At 35.8% G+C, this 18,009-nt stretch overlaps 1 protein-coding gene across 9 annotated transcripts in view; it reads right to left on the bottom strand.

Moving 5' to 3' along the window:
* esrrga (estrogen-related receptor gamma a) overlaps positions 1–18,009 on the bottom strand; it is a 247,600-nt gene that overhangs the window by 20,482 nt on the left and 209,109 nt on the right. For 5 of the 9 annotated variants that reach the window (XM_088932948.1, XM_088932939.1, XM_088932906.1 and 2 more), the window contains exons 4-5: positions 16,317–16,427; positions 11,622–11,804 (exon numbers count right to left, since the gene is read on the bottom strand). In XM_088932948.1, the coding sequence (XP_088789074.1) occupies positions 11,622–11,804; positions 16,317–16,427 (294 nt within the window). The remainder of the gene's footprint in view (positions 1–11,621; positions 11,805–16,316; positions 16,428–18,009) is intronic. The other 4 variants (XM_088932967.1, XM_088932914.1, XM_088932975.1 and 1 more) reach the window with 1 other exon arrangement.

The following is an 18,009-nucleotide window of genomic DNA, read 5'->3' as shown; positions in this document are numbered from 1 at the left end:
AGGGATCCCTGTTTAACTTGAAGCCTTGCCTACCTCCAGCGTGGCGTGAAGAGTTATAATTCCTCAGAGCTGGCCGACAGCTCAAATCCAATCCCATTTCCCTGGCTGCTTGTTTCCTGATGGAAAGGATGGCCCTTCTGAACTGTTATTTTGGGGGCTGGGGGAGGCGATGGCCATTTCATGCTTGTCTGTGAACTTTGCATGAACCGCCAGAAATAATGTAGTGTGATGACAGGCCAGTTATACCTTCCACTAAATTTGCTGTCTGGAATGAGTTGAAATAGAGTTTGGTTTGTGTAATTACGTCCATCTATCTTTATATTCCAGCAGCATATCGCAAATTGAAAATACTAAAAATTGACTGTTCATTCTGATATTTAATGATTGCCGAAGACATGGCGATGATTTATTGGTTACTTACCGATGTGACACATTTGCATCTTATTAGATGGAGATTACTAGGCCTTCAAATTGCGGACGCGGCTCTATACTGTCTGATGGATTGATTTGATTTGCAAATGTAATCAAACTAATAAGCAGGAAAAAATGAGCAATAATGCTTTGTTTTTTCAACTGGCAATCACAGCCACCACCCCCATATCCCAGTCAACAAGGCAGATGGGCCTGATAGGGCGGGCAGGGCTCTCTGAAGGCCTCTGTACTGCACAAATGAGATGGGTGTCAGAGTGGAATCTATCTGATGGAACATGGATACACATGGAGACCATGTCCTCCATGAGTCATGGAGGACTTCTACAAAATAAAGTTGTCCTATTATTATGTGAGAGTTATAACAACACATTGCTGAGGCATGGTTCTTTACTGTTATCATATGATATAAGAACTAACTAGTTGAAATCAAAAACTGACTGCCAAATTAATATCTGCTGTACTATTTGAAGTACAAGTTATTCTTTTAAGTAATTAAAATATATATTTCATTTTGTATTATTATTGTTTCTCACAGTTTTGCCTTTAAATTAAAAATAAAAAAAACTCATGTCCCCAAAGTGTAAAAGCTCAGCCTGATTCAATAATTAACACTTACCACTTGTTAAATCAGCCAAAGAGGTAGCACATATAGTAATCAGTATAACTTAATGAAGGGAGAGTGTGTGCAAATTAAAGTGATCAAGTGTTAATTAACTTAGGAAATAGCAAAACAAAACTGTGGAAATAAAAATCAAACTGAGTTTTACTTTTTCAAATATTACAAACAGCTGACAGATTTTAGTATAATGCTTTGCTATGATTAAACACATAATATACATTTCAGATTAAGTTAACACAAAGATTAAGTGTCCTGTTATCACCTTAATATTTTTCAATTTATGGATATTAAAAATTTTAAAAACCTGTTCTGTCTCAAAATATCCTGACTATATCAAAAAGAGCATGGGTGTTTATTTGATAACTTGATCATTTGAGGTTCAACGGGAATCTATATCCAAAAATACTCCTTACATTATACTTTCTGTTATTAAAAATCAATTACATTTTTGCTAACACATTCCACGTTCAATCTGTGAACTTATTGATTAATATAAATATGGTCACATATCATAAAGTAATATAAACAAAACAGAAATAATAATCCCCATGTGGCTATTGAGTCTCTTAGTTAGTAAAGGCCTTCGTGAGTCCCAGCCTGGGTATTGTAACCAGCCAACGGTGAGCAGAATTTCTCAAATAGTGGTGCGTAATTTGCTCAGTGTACCCAAAGGCAGGGTTGGCACTAGTTGGCTAGGGCTCTCTCTTAGCCTCCAGAAAAACAGTAACTGTTGTGCCTTTTTAGATGTGCTTACAGGCAAGCAATGCCATCAGCAGAGGACACACCTCTCCTCCACCTGATGCCGAGTCTGTGCAGTGCTTCGCAATGTATTAAAAGATGAATGGGTTGATGGATAAGCTGGACCAAGGAGCCTGCCAGTTCTTTTTCATGCTCCTCGTGCACATGAAGGACTTGTTGAAATGAGCCAAGATGTACTGTAAAGATTTGTCGATTCTAAAATGGATGGGTATATGATATAAACAATTTACTATTAAAAAAATGCCACTACTTCTAGAACATCAGAATTCTTTCATGGGACTACATGATACTACAGGACCAGAAAGGATCTGAAAAACTAATCATTATGTACTGTGTAATTGACTGAAATGAGTTATTGAATACTAAACCAAAACTATGATCTGAATTATCATTGATTGATAAGTAATAGTACAGTACATCTATGAGCTTGCCTGGTATAGATTATCACAAATGTGTACCCAACAAGCACTGGACATATTTCAAATTTGGTTTATTATTTAGAGACAATCTGCACAGACAGATTCCTAACATCAAAAGTAGTAGCTTGTTATACCTGGATAATAATGCAATGCAATCTTATTTCCTTCCTGCCTGTTTTGCTCATGGAATCTCAGCTGGGAGTCAGGAGTCCTCCACACACTGTATGTGAAGCTAGCTGAAATAGATGTCGCCTCAAACAAATGCACATGACACAAAGCGTAAGGCACATGTCGTCCTCAACTTTCTCTGCCAGCTGCAAGGAAACTGGCCCACATGCAGAGTGAAGACGAGGCATGGTGCTTTAACCCTTATCTGCTGTGACCAGGCCTATCTCTGGCATGACAGTTAGAGCTCTCCCCCATAAACACCCTAGATGAACAACTCTGCACAGCTGTCAGGAAGCATAGAGGCAGATGCCCTCTGAGGATGTCTAACTTTGTCAGGTTGGTTTACTACCAGGTAGTCTCTCAAGATTGTGTCTGCTCCTGCATTGTCATTACACAGGAATGCTATAACCAGCAATGTTATTATGCTTGTTACTCATGCATATAATGCCTTGTTATTTCATAGCTTTTTCTGTGGTGCCCACAGAGCACACAATATATTCTACATATTCTTTCACTTTCACTTTCTTTCTTTCACTACATAATTGTTTGTCTTGTTTTATCCTGGAATGTATACAAAACTACACAATAGGACTACATACTAACTACATAACAGGATAAAACTGGAATGTAGTACACAAACTTCTGGTTTAACAATTAATTAATCAATAATTTACCTTATTGATCATTTAGGCTCTGATTTAAAACATCAGAGCAATTTAAACAAAGAATCTTTAAACATTTTGCTCCACAATTCTAAAAATTAGCACTGTATAATTTTAAGCTGTAAAATACACAAGCAAAAGAGACAACAAGAAGACTCCTAGCAAAAGACAACAAGTGTTGAATAGAAATATTTTTCACTAAAACACAGGGAATTTGAGCTTGACCATCATAAAGGTAATCTCTTGTTTTATTATAAGTAAAACATGACATACAGTTTCTGGCTGTGAATTTGAAAGCTCTCATTTCTGATAAATATATTAATGTTTAATAACTTAATAAACATATCTCTGTTGCTGCTTCGTTTTTTTAAAAAGAATATAGGGAAAACTAGAGGAACCTTAGATGACCCTTCATGTTCTGTATAATGTATTTTGCCACACCCTTTGGGACCATTGGCTTGGCAATAATTTCTCAATGTGTGTGTTGGGTTAACATCCGCCATTATAAACTGAAAGAAATAAAAGCAATTTAAATAAAAAGTGCATTGCTAAGAAAAAAAAATACTACTGTTTTTTTTTCAACTAAAGCATCAGACAAAAGAGCTTTGATGTTATCGACATAAACAGGAGGTGACAAAATGGTAGCATGATGTACCTGATACTGGGGAAGGATTAAACTAGACCTGTACAAAACTGCTGACTGGGACTTGTCAGATTCAAGTAAAGCTGGCCATTATCACCTAGCAGCCACAACTCTTTCTCACTTCTCTGTACTCCATGCTTGCTCAAGGTTTCCTGGTACCCAGGTCAGTGTGTGATCTGAGCCAAAACATGCTGACTTGCTTTGGTGAGCTTCTCTCCAGGTAATTAATCCCCCCTTCCAATGTAGGTTAAGCATCTGTGAAACTCTACCTGAGCTGCTGGTGAGGGTGGGGGTGGGACAGGATCAGGCGAAGGAGTGCACCAGAGATTAGTGGGATATCCCTTACCTTGGCTAAGGTTCAGGAAATAAAAGCGAAAGCAGGCCAATCACTCTCACCCTACAGGTAACTACTGTATGAACAGAGAATCCCTGTTTAGTCATCCTCTGAGCTAGAGATGAGCAATGTGCTAGAGTACAGTATATGAGCTACATGATCATATAACCAGTATGCATCAAGGAAAAGAGTCCTTTGTAGGCAAACAGTATATTGAGCATTATTTACCTAAACTGATATGTGTTCTACATGCTAATTTCAGACCTTGTTTCTCATTCTCTCCTGCAATGTAGGATTATAATTAGATGTAGATAAAACTTTGTTTTTTTTCTTACACTATATTAGCATATAACTTGTTAAATAATAAGAGATCACTTGATCCAGTACAAACCTTTAAAAAGGAGCATTCTGTACCCCAGCCATCACGACAACATGGTTTATTATAATGAGCTAACGGAGGTTTGAGCAATGAAAAATCTTTTATTAGCTATAATTATTTTTTTTTCTGACAGTTTCTGTTGGGTTAGGGGTTAGGCCAATAAGGAATTAATTTACTTTAAAGAGAGCTATATGTTTGGCCTCAAACAGTACGAGAAAAACAATGTTATTTATATCCTTTGCTCATCTTCTCAGAGATCCCAAACAGACCCTATTACCTGATTTATTTATTTTTAATGATCTGCTAGTCATCATGGTATGTAATTAAAAGCAGGGCAGTTTTAAATTAACCATTGTGTGATGGCCTGACTTTTTTATTCCTTTATTGAAAGCTCTACTTTAATGCTAACAGGCATGCTGTATAGTACAGACTGGAATCATTTTCTAGCATCAAATGAACTATGTAATAAATGTAAAAAATGTAATACTGCATTTCTTTCTTTTTTAGAGCACTATTTAATAAGAAGAGCCTAGTATAATATATCGTTGCTGTTCATTTACAATACAGTACAATGCCTTGTATTTATAGTTTAGATTGCTATTACTATATGTACAGTATATATAATATATAGTATATATTTTCACATAACTATATTAAAAATCTCATAAACAAAATTACATTGTTCAATATACAAAATTAAAATATGTAATTAAATATCTTATGTTGGTACAAATAGTGCAAGGTAGAGATGAAATAATATTTAAGATTCTGATGAACACCTTTCACCACTCAAAATGTGTTTAGACACCTGTATATGAAACAATGCTCTAAAATGAGATCACGTGAACATGAAAACAGTTAACATGACTCAGGAAACAAAAGAGTTTAAAAAGTAATTAAAAATACTTAAAAAATATGTACATATTATTTTCTACATCACTGCTGAATCTCACTTCCAGGCACAGTGCATTCCCAGCATAACACAATAACTATCCAGTATCCAATAGCTTCCAGTTTTCGGCTTAAAGCAATACTAAATGCTAATTCTGGCAAATCTAAAGGAGTACATACTGTATCATTTTAAATACATATAAATACATTAGAGTGTATCTAAATATGCTACTGAAATAATTTAAAGTAACCACAGCCAAGTAAAACATACTGTTTGCATTTTAATAAAATATCCATCCATACACAGCATAAAAATTGCCTTCTTCACGATGGCACAGAATTTACATTTCATTCTCCATTCCAATGCTCCGTTTTGTCAGCCATTTTCCCTGAGTGTCACTGTTAATTTACTGTGCTTCACTTTGCTGAATGTATCAGGAGTGAAATCTGTGCTAAAAGTGAAAATCTGATTTGCTAAAAGGAGCTTAAAGCAACTATTAATCAATATTTCCAGGGTGTCAGAACTAGTGTGGTGACAGACAAGCACTCATTTGGAGATTGGCTCAAATGGATAGGAGCAGGCCAGGGACTGAGAGACGTGACAAAGCTAGATTTGGCTCCAGTTGCCATATGGCCATCCAGCCAGCAAATCCAGGCTTTCCCGGAAAATAAAAGGAACATATTAAAACTAGTCTCTCGGCAAAAATATATACAGTGGATCACAAAATCCTACCGAACGTAGCACCATTTTTATTACTTTCACCTATTCAAATTCACGCAATTAACTTAGTAAACAACTTGAAAGTACTAACATATATAGTAACAGAAATTATGAATAACGCATGTTTATATCATAGCAACTACAGTGAAATCAGTATTAATTTAGATGCAGCACTGACACTGTTGCATGACCACCATATGTACTTTGATGTTCCCTATAGTTTATTGTCATTAACTCTAATTTAAGATCATACTTTACTATTGTAGTAGTGTACTATATTTTGTCTTTTAACATTAATGTTCATCAACTTTTAACATTAATGTCCATTCTAAGTAAGCTACAACCTCTCTCTGAATGAGCCACTGACGTCATAGCTTCCTATCCCTTCAGCTTTGAAAACCCCCCCAAAAAAACAACTAAAGATGGTTTCTGCTTCTGTAGCCCTAAGCGTTAGAAGCAGTACAATTTCCTTTAATTCCAGTTGTGCCCTCCAAGCCCAGTTGAATAAGCCTATATATACAGGTCAGCCAATAAGGGTGACACCTCAATCAAGCAGGAGATGAGGCGGCTAGGGAGCACAGAGCCTGAGTAAGCACCTCCAGCATTTTGTTAACGAGGTTCCATGCGAATATTCTAATCCGACACACAGAACAACAATACGTCTGACCACTGAGCCGATAATCGCCTTATCACGCCCCCGTGAAACCTAGCTCTAATATTTGACCGAGTCTCTACTGCTCCAGAGCTCATTCTGCATGTGCCTGCCTGACAATAGAAGCCGAGTGAGGGAGAGAGAGAGAGAGAATGAAGTGGAGTGTGGAAGTACCTTAGTATCTACATAAAAGAGATTAGAGGCGACAGGGTTCCATTTTACAGCTCAATCATATTGTGTTAGCATGCGCTTATCCAAGCGCAGACGAAAATTGAAAGAGAAATAAAGAAAGAGTCCAGAAGATAGGAGCTAGAATGGGAGAAGCCTTAGCAATTTCCAGGAGTATAAAAGGATGCTAATAGTAGGGACCCTGTCATGCTAAAAAGGGACTATTAGGGCACCACTGTCCATTCTTGTACCTGCTTGTTCCTTTAACAAAAGTCAAGTGCTGTCTGCTGCCATTGTGACTTCCTGCTCATAGATAAGGCTTGTCAGAATTCCATAACAGTGCTTTCTCATTTATTTTTATTTAACAACATTGGTTCAGTGTATTCTGAATGTCTTCTTTCTCCTTTCCTTATAATTTGCTTCCCCCCCCTTGCTCAAACCTACCCCCCAACAACACCACATATACATTGCTACTAATTACCACAAAATTACAACAAAATACCACAAAAAATACGACAGAATGCTTTAATTTACTGAATTGGAATCCTCCGTTTAATGCTATCATGTTTTCTACATTATGTAGATTGAAGTGGAAGTTGTACTCCTTAAATATAGGGAATCTCTTGCCTGAACATCCCAAAGTCTTTGAAGCACTGTGTTTTACAATGTTCAAAAGAAATGTCATGTTGAAACAGTTTATTACTGTACTAACTATAATAAAGCTAGCATTTATAATGCTACATTTCTTTTAGGATTAATGATAACTAAATTTAATAAAGAACAGCATGGTGCCAAGCTACAATAACACTATGACATCAGAATTTACCTTTTTGATAAAGAAAAGTATCCAGTAAGTATATTTGTTTGCTAAAAATTTGGACTGTCAAAATAAAATGTTTGAAGTTAATCCATGTAAATTACTAATATGAAACTATAGGCCTATATGTTATTAAAAACTACACTGTGAAGTATTTTTTTTCTGAATCCTGATTTTGGCTAAGCTTCATAAACTGAGAGCAGTTTTAACTTCATTCAGCAAAACACAGACTGGTTCATTATCCAATGGTTTCAGACACACAAGCCACAGTAATGCTGAGTGATGTTTAAATTAGTTTACAATTTGCCTGGTCTCAGCTAGAACTGATCTTAAGCGAATGCGCTCAGAAATGTCAGCAGTGCTCCTAACCACTGTAACAAATTGTTGCCCGAACGCTGCACACCTAATGACTTCAAATTAGCTCCTCTGCGAGTGCCTGACAGTTTGTTACGACTGTTAGCAACATAGCTGCCGTATCATGACCAATAAATTGGTTTCAGTTCTCTCTGGGAAAGGGGGCTTCATCAATTTGATTAAGAAATTACTGTACCATATAGAGCATGGAGACAAACTAGTTTTGGGGGGAGACAAGTTATGCAACTTGGACTGAATAGTTTCACTGAAGGTAAAGAGGAGGAGGGACAGTCTTTCACTTAAAATCAATAAAGATCACAGGCTGAACTGTCTGATATACTTTGTGCCAGGAAAGTCTTGTTTTGTTTCACTTTCCCTTAGATGACTCGCCCTTTCCTTTGGTCAACTGAAAATCCCTTATTACATATAAGACTTTCATCACCATACTTGTGCCATCTTTGAGCAGAAATCACAATTATGATTGAAATGAAAAAGAATGTTATCATATAGATCAATTAATGCCCCCTACAACTCCTACAACTTCAGTATCACCACTCTTTTATACAATTAGCACAGATTGGTGAAAGTTATTTAAAGAGGTGACGAATACAGTACTAAATACAGAACCTGAATATACAGTATTTGAGTAGCAGTATTTTGAATTTTTGGTATTTTGGAATGTAATACTGTACTACCTTTTGAAGTGCAATCATTGTATCTTTATTAGATAACAATTTAGTAAAGCTTACTCATTACCTCTGAGTATGTGATGCTGTTTAGCATTATTAGCTGTGATATTTTAAATAATAGTTGTGGTTAATGTACTATTTACTTAGTGGTTTTAATTACCGAATATACTCCTTATTTTAATATCATATCAGCAAAGGATGTTGCCATTGCATTAGGCATTAAAAAGCAAAGGAAATAAGGGAAGTATTTCTCCTGATTTTAAAATATGAAGTGATAGACAGGACTGAAAAAGTGTGATTGTGAGTGGTCAATAGACATTTGCATTGTGTTCAACAACTCCACTGCACCTATTTTACAAGTTTTACAAATTCTGCCTTGTTAGCTACTGAACTTATTTAAATTGGCTAATTAACATAAGTGTGTAATATTGTTCTTATTTTTAAAATTTCAGTAGTCTTGAAAGGAAGTAATAGTGCGTGATTTTCTAGACCTAGTAAATGGGATATGAGCTTTTTATATATAAAGTAATGGGAATTTTATTTTCATTATGCAAAATTTCATATTACTGATTTTGAGGAAAGAATTACCTTTGCAAACCAAGGGATACGTGTGCATGTATATCAACTGCATGTCTGAAATGTGAGTTATATAGGCTTTGGGATTATTGATTTGGATCACCTGTAAACTCTGCTTGAGGGACTGATAAGACTAACACTGTGCTTGTGATGATAAGTGAGAAGCATCTTGCCTTGTTTCATAATTAGCAGAGTTTGTGTTTTTAGCTGACGATCAGAATTTGCAAAAGACAAGGTTAAAGAGACGTGACAAAAATTTGACAAAAATGTTGGACACCAGATATTGGTGATATCAAAAGATATTGGCAATACAGAAACAGTAAAAAAGCCACTACTACACTTTTTGCGATTGCTCTTTGAAAACCTTGTTTAAAGCAATCATGGTGACCTTCCATTCAATTCTACAAGTCTCCACTTCTCTTGAACCACAGAATTTTATTTTTCTTTTCTTCAAAATTACAAACACAGAGCCCTAATCTCTATGTTCAAAAATCTCCTTTTGAGAAAAACAAAACACACTAGGTAGAATTTCAGTGAGACCTTTGGTGATTGATTCATTCACTGTGGCCACTCTAGAATTTGGAGGAGAAAGTCTGCACACAGGTGTCATGGTGTCTATTTTTTCCCCATCATTTTCGTAAGACATGCCCCTGTCAAACTAAATCTGTAGATGCAGATGAGAACTGGAGATAGAGATAGAGAACCACAGGGAGCAATGTGTATATGAGACTGTGGCAGTAGTATCACCAAGGGTGCCTTCTTGTAAGGGCTTTGCAGGCTCAGACCAAATGAATTGAAACCTTGTCAATAGCTCTGGATGTACAGTAACTGTCTTGTGGGCCACACAAATGGACTTGGCGGGCCTGAACTGGCCCACAGGCTGTATGTCTGCCACCTTTCAATTAAGGCTACAAGAGAAATACTAGAGCTCCCAGAGGCACCCTACAGTATATATCCTGTACATTTTAAAAATTATTTTACAGTGCCGGTTCACTTTGTTATCAATACTTCACAAAATAGCCTGTTTCTTTAAAACTAGGTAGTGTTCACACTGTTGTGTTCAGTTCATGTGTTCAGATTTTTTTTTTAGAATTCAGTAACTGTAAAGTTATATGTTCAGTGCAGTATGTCATTGAAGTGAGTGGCTTAAATCCAGTTAAACGGGCTTTAACAGTTTAGCAAATAGGCCTGCAGTCATACCAACATAGTGTATAAGAAAATATTGTGTAAATCTTCCACTGTGGAGCTGTCCAAATCAAGTTCTTTGATTATCTCTTGATGCTGGCAGCTATTGGCTTCCACCCGTGCCTACAGATGACTCGGCTTAAACCTGAAGTGAAAGCTCTTGGGGAATCTGGCATTGGGAATCTAAAATAGCCACTCAATCCCACAGCTCGTGCCGCTGAGGGGATTGGCAATACCAATGGGAATAAACCTATTAAGACCCTGCATGCCATTCTTAAACTGGCTATCACCCAAAACTCCACTGGAACTTAGCCAAACTAGATAATCGTGGGAAAACTAGAAAATGGCTCCGAACACATCTCAGTCAAATGTAGTCTTTCTGTCTTAATATAAAATAAGGCTGATTTAAATGCCAAATTAATTCACGTTCTCCACCCCCATTTTCAAAACAATTTATGCATAATCAAATTTAAAAAAAGTTTGTTAAGTAGAGTAACAAAAACACCTATTTTTTCTCTACAGAAACGAAGAAATACAGAATGGCTGCAGGATGCTGAGATTTTGTGACTTGCTTCTCTGAGGTTAATTCTTTAACCTAGAATGTAGAATGCTAGAAGGGTTGAAATAACTGTATTTAAGGAGAGCTTTAATTTAAAAACAAGATTTTGCTTCTTCCAAAAAATCCCAAAGAATTTTAGATTAATAATCAATTAAAAAAACAAGTAAAATCAAAGCACAGTGAAACAATGAGAGAATGAGAAATTCTTTAAATGATCAAGAATTGTAAAATTGGAAAGTAGAGGATATTCTATTATATTACATTTTTTACAAAGTTTACTGATCTGAGAATACTTTGAGGGGGCTTTGACATTAATACTGATTACTAATCTGAACTGAAATTCTGTTCATGTTTACTTTCACAGTGTCTTTTTAGCTTTTCCAAATGTACAGTACATATCTACTGTATAGTGAAAGTATTTTGGATACACACTGCAAAACATTTGAAGAATCTATTCACTTACATTTAATACAAATATGTATTTACAGAAAACTGTATGTGTGAATATCAAGACATGTCATTTAGAAGAATCTTTATTTCTTTATTTTTGTTCTTAATGAGGACTTCAGAATACATTGTAAAGAACACTCTTACCTGGAATATGTTTTGCCCATCCGATGTTGACAACCAGCTCTCTGTCTGCCAGGTCACAGAGTGTGGTAAGAGCTTTAATGTCACTGTCAGGGACTGTGGGGTCTGGCATGGCATAGATCTTCTCTGGCTCAGCCACCAGCAAATGGGAGACAATCTTGTTATCTGCAAGGCAGCCAAAGGGGACTGTATTTGAACATGAACAAAAAAAAAAATACAGTGGTGTCAACCAGGTTTTTGTGAGGGACAGACATGAAGACAGTTTACCATTTCAAATACGTGGATATTTCTGTGGGATAGCATATTTGAAAAGCTCTTTTTGTAGTGGCATGTAAATGATAACAAAAGCTAATGCAATATTTATAAAGATAGATTAAAAAGTTTAGAATGATTGTAGAAAATGAATTGTATTTATTCTTCAACCCAACAGAGCATTTCTGAGATGGATAACTGGATGGTTATTGTCAAAGTGACAAGGTGACTATCTGAGACCATCACATTAACACAACAACCCAAATGCACGAAAAAAAAGATTAATAGAGAAATATATTAACCATCGACTTAAGAAAATGTAAGTCACATTCTTTTCATAATTAACAATCCTTTCCATAGAGAAAGCTGTTACAAAGATAACAAAATAAAATAATGATATGCGATTATTTTGGGGGTATGATTTTTATCCCTGTGATCTTCTGCTGGTTCATTTTTGTTTAGTACTAGCAATAAAAAAAGAGAACCTTTTCAAAGAAACACAAGTAGCAACCAAATTAGAAAAACATATGTGCATTTACAGGTAATGAAAAGGTTCATATTTACAAGGGAATATTTAATAAACTTATGTATCTGTTATAGACGCTTGTTAACTAAAATGTTCCTTAGGAGATCGGGAGAATCTAACAGGCCCTTAGAACTATATATATAACTATATACTGTATATGTGTGCATGCATGCATAAATATATGTATGCTTCCACACTTATATACATGCTTTAATTCTTTGCAACTTCACACAACATGTGTCAAATAAAAGTCCCAATATATTTCATAGACAGAAGTTGTAAGAACAGAAAATGACTGGTTCTCTTATTTCCGACCCTGGAGTCTTATCCTAGTAAATGTTTAAGAAATGTGCTCTACATGGATTTTGAGGTAAACTCAAACTTTATACTGATACTCCATGCACTGAAATGTGATGGGGCTACATAGACCTTAATATATGTGAAATCCCTGATAATGCACTGATTATCACTAATGGTACATACAGTATTACAGCAAAACATATTTTACTAATAAACAGATATTGCACCCTACTTTCAAGTCTGCATTTGAGTCATTCTAAGATAGTTCATTGCTTCATATTTTTTTTAGATTTGAAGAACACTGAAACTATATGTTGTTTTCTTAGATAAAACAATAAAAACCAAGAAAAGATTAGCATTTTCCTTCAATGCAGTGTAACTACATAAAATGTTCTTCAGGTTTTGAAGACAGGACTGGACTCATGGAGTCCAGCTATTACTAAATTAAAAAGCATTATAGAGTCATTATTTTTTAATTCAAACACTTACAGAGGCACAACAACAAGTGTTTTAGATCAATCAGTACTGCCTCATCACACAAGGGACTGAATATCTGTGAGTGCTATCTCTAAGTAAATCTTATTTAATGTTTTCCTAATTAGAATCAATGCCACCCAATTTCCAATTCCAATGCCTTTATCATGTGTAAATAATCAATCAGGTTATTCAAAGAAAGGCTTCCAGGCTATGAATTGGGAGCTTGTCTATTTCACTTCCCTTATCCAGAAGAACAGTTAAACTGTGTGCCTCGAAATGTGTTTCTATAGAAAAGATGTAAATAATAGAACAATATAATGTCATAAAAATTAAATTCAAATGATAGAATTCAGTTAAAAACAACAACATACCTGCAATTATTTTGACTGGGACAGATACACCTAATAAAATATTTGATTATTAATAAACCCCTAAGTCAAAATATTAGTATTGTGCAAATCAAGGCCATAGCAACATGGGTTTTCAGCGCTGGTCCTGGTGTAGCCTACCCCAGTTATTATCTTGTTTTGAAAAAAGTTTTAAGTTAATCCATTGAATTACTATGATTATTAAGAATGTCATTTCTTACATACAGTAGATGCAGATTTCACTGCACCTGCAGCATTCTAGGAACATCTTGAAATGAGTGTTTTTAAGAGATGAAAAGAACTAAAAAAAGTCTAAGAATTTATTGGTTCATTTAAGTTTTTGGTTGAGCAGAAATTCATGGATTCTAATGTGCTCCTGATCAGCAGATTAAAAAGCTCTGTTCTGCAATAACAAAGATGACTTGTGGTTTGCTGACAGAAACCTGCAAGGCTGAGAATGGCTTCAATTCACTCTGGAATTGAAGGTTTGGGGTGATAGACACTGCAAAACCGAACGTTGTCTTTGCTGTGTTGGAGGTATCTGCTGTAAAATGACTTCAGTTTAGCTGGTGTTCAGCATTGCCAAAGCAGAGACAGAAGAAGCCTGACATGGGTGTGTTTTGTATGCCTGTTATATCTTTTAGCAGAAAAATACCCATGGTCAGTGTGTTGGAAATCAGGTTTGGGGAGCTGTACATTGAGAGCAAAATGTCCATTCTTCAAGACTCATTACTTTAATCAGTTGTCACAAAAGAATTATCACACCATTAAGTGTGTTGTTTTTTATATGAAGAAAAAGAAAAAGAGTATATAAAATATAACAGGAAAAATCAGCATATTTTAATTTTAAAGGAATTAAAGATGGCAGCTATAAACTCAAAAACAACTTTGCCAAAGTGAATTTTAGCACAATCAAAATGAAACCACTATGAGTGGTCCATTGGGATAGAGCAAATGATTATTATTATGTACAGTATATACAGCACATTCTTTGCTGCTTTTTTCCCATGCTATACATAAAAGCATATTGTCTTCTGTGAGAATAAGCTACCATTAAGTAAAAAGGGGTTTATGGGCAAAATCTGTTAAGCACTGCATTTCTCCTCTGTGTCTGCAGAGCAGTCAGACGGTTTGGAAGCTCAGTATTGTGGGTTTGATGTCTTTGCCAGATTGGATTTAATCCGGATTAAGCTTTTTTTTTCTTCCATGGGCTGAGGGGGGCTGGGGATTTTGCTGAGGTTTTATCAAGGCTAATGTTCACAAAATATAATTCATTCTGAGCTTTCCGTCTTTATATAAATATACTATATATATGCAGCTGCTTAAAGGAAGTCACAAATGTGATTACCCTTAATATTTTACAGCCCGAATTTACAAAATGATCACTTAATGTTATAGGCAAAACAAATCCTCGCTTACAGCAGTTTATTTACGTAAAAGAAGATTTTTCAATTTCTTGTAATAATGGGTGTTCTAAAGATAAAGTAAACTAACCCTATCTTGCCGAAGAGGATGTCTTCTTCTCATGAAACAAGGGTCACTAAACTAGGGATCATGGGAGATTCACTTCCACTCCCTTTCTCTATGTATGACTTTTTTTAAAAATACCCTCATCTACTTTTCATTTTTATTTTTGGATAAAGGTAATTCAATAAAATTAAAAGACTTTCATAACACATTTGACTAACGAGCAAAGAGGTCTATGATATGCAATTTTGCTAGGCCAATGAAAAGGGATTTATGCCATTAATAAGCTCTGTGTGAGATGCACAAAGCACTCATTTTGTAACACACAGAAATATTTAGGTAAGGGGAAAAATGAATACGCCTTTCACTTGTGTTACATTTCATTAATCCTCCTTTATAGTTTGTAGACAGAATTCTAAAGTATTTTCTCATCACAGCAATCTTTGGCATACACTAAAATAATCCAAACTGAGGTAGTTCTTTTTTGGAGCTTTCTAACAACCTATCACGTTTTGAAACAACATACTGTATACCTAAACCTCACACAATGTATTCAGTTGCTGTGCCACAATAATCAGGTTTACTATCTTCAAATAAAACATATTCAAAAATGGGCCAATCGATCTGCAAAAAAACCCCTAGAAATAAGGTTTAGTTTAGTTTTTTTCTTTTATATAGAGTGTGAGAGTGCAACCTTACCTGTGCAGAGTGTGAGGTCTTTCCTATAGATCTACATGGCACATGAAGATACCCTAAGCCTTTTGTAAATGTGTCTGCTTGGCCGGGTGTCCTCAGTTCATCAGAACATCTAATGCATGGCTACAAATAAAATTGGCAAATGATGCTCATATGGTTTTGTTTTTGCTCTGCTCACATTATGCTCTGGTAACACTGAAACCTCCCATCCTACATGTCTTTAGGAAATGAGTGAAACCAAGGCACCTGGGGAAAAACACCTCACACACTGGCAATCAAAGCTGTTATTGAACCTAAGAACTTAGTGTAAATCAGCAACGCAAAGTGTCATGTCACCACACAATGTGCTATTTATCAGGAACATCTGTAGCTGGTTGATTATTTAGCAGCTTATTCTGTTGTCACTGGGGGTTGCGACAGTCCTCTGTATGTAACCCTGCTATTTGTGATGTGGATTGAAAAGGAACAGACAATAGAAGTTCCTGTTTTGTGGGATACATGCAAGTGTCCCTCGTGTTGTAACACTGTAATTGATTAAAGCACTGGCAGTTCCAAAACTGTGTGAACAAAAGTAAAATTAAATGATCGGTAATTGAAAAAAAAATGGCTTACATGGCTTTTTGGCAGGGAGGGCCAGCTGTGGGTTCAAATAAGGGCTGTTCTCAGCATCTATCCGGCGTTTATATTTCTGCCGTCCTCCACGTACTCTGTCTAGGCGTACCCCTGCAAAAGAAACAATAAAAATTGAGTTACTACTGCTACTGACACTGAAAGCTTTAGATCTGTAATACAGGCTGAAATGCAGAAAACATTTTTTTTTAATTATATTAAAAATTTTGCTTAATGTTCCCTAATTGCTCACTGAGAATTAGTGTTATCTACTAATAGAAGGCCCCCGGATCGACATGTTGCTACAGTACACCCTATCCACCTTCTGTAAATGCTTTTCACAAATAAACAGGGAGACATGCAAACAGCTGTTGATGAGTCCCTGCGTAAAGAGAGACCTACAACCTCTTTGTCTCTGGCATTTGAAATCACACCTGCTGGTAGCTAAAAGTATTCCATGTTTTGATGACATAAGTTGATTTGTGGATAATAAGGATAAAAGGTTAAAAGTTTGAATAGGACTTAGCATTTGTAATCCTGACCATTTGAAAAAAAATGTTTTATAAAAACCCTTCAAGGCTGATGCGTATATACTGTATACGCATACAGACAAAATGGGTCAATAACATAGAAAAACCATTATGGATCATACTAAAATAAACTGCTGATTCAGCTTTCTCAAAATGTAACAGCTGATTTCACTAACTGTTTATTGTAAACTTTGAGGTTTGATAGGACATACATAATAGAGACTAGGACTGGACTCCCAAGCTGTGGCTATCTATAAATGGCCAGATATCACAAGGATTTAGTGAGTTCTAGGTAAGCCACAATGGAAAAAAAGTGACCCCTTGTGGTTGACTTGATTCTATGTGTTTCAATGAAATATGTACACCGTCTTCTGTCTTTGTGCAGTTGGACTGCAGTGTTAAAAGCAGCTAATGGCCTGCCAGTTATCATTGTGGAGGATGAGTGACTTGTGTCTTCAACTGTCCAATGATGATACAAGGGTGGGGCAAGGAGCTGGGTTAATCTGTGACTGATGATTGCATTAGGGATACAAACAAATTACGGTAATTGTTTTTTTTTTAAATCAAAGTAAAACACGTCTTCAGCACGTGCCATCAGCAGTTTGACAATTCTCTGCCTTTGGCAGATAGCAGGTAGACATTCAATACAACAGCAAGGAATGTCCAGGCATCACTTGGTACAGTACCTTTTTCTTTATCCTTCTTTGTTTTTTTCATCATCAGTTAGATAGATGTCAATACATTCAGGCTTGACCATGAGCAGCATGGGACGTGGGTGGATTATTTATTGCCCTGCTATGGTTGTAAAAACACATTCAATTGTGGTTTTCTCCCTGTTCAAGTGAAAGCAGTGGCTTAAAGACCTATCTATCCTTTTAATTAATTGACATACAAAGGAACACTAATTTAATTATACAAACCTCTCCTGGGACAGGTGGTTTCCTTGGAAACCACTTAAAGGTGGCTTGAGCCTCATTTTATATTGTAGAGAATAACACTGTAATGTGGATCCCATGATGGGAGTGGAGTAGTGCCTTTTCTTTGGCAAAGTCTACATCAAATACAATTAAAACCATCTCTACTGAATTTACTAAAGCAGAATTTAACAGACTCACTTTCAGCAATATTCACATTTGATTTAGTATTTGATACATTTCTGTCTTACT

The sequence above is a fragment of the Atractosteus spatula genome, chromosome 2 (genome assembly GCF_055471065.1).
Source record: "Atractosteus spatula isolate fAtrSpa1 chromosome 2, fAtrSpa1.hap1, whole genome shotgun sequence".
Lineage (NCBI taxonomy): Eukaryota > Metazoa > Chordata > Actinopteri > Semionotiformes > Lepisosteidae > Atractosteus > Atractosteus spatula.
The sequence above is the reverse complement of the archived record's forward strand: the minus strand, read 5'-3'. Positions and strand labels throughout refer to the sequence as shown.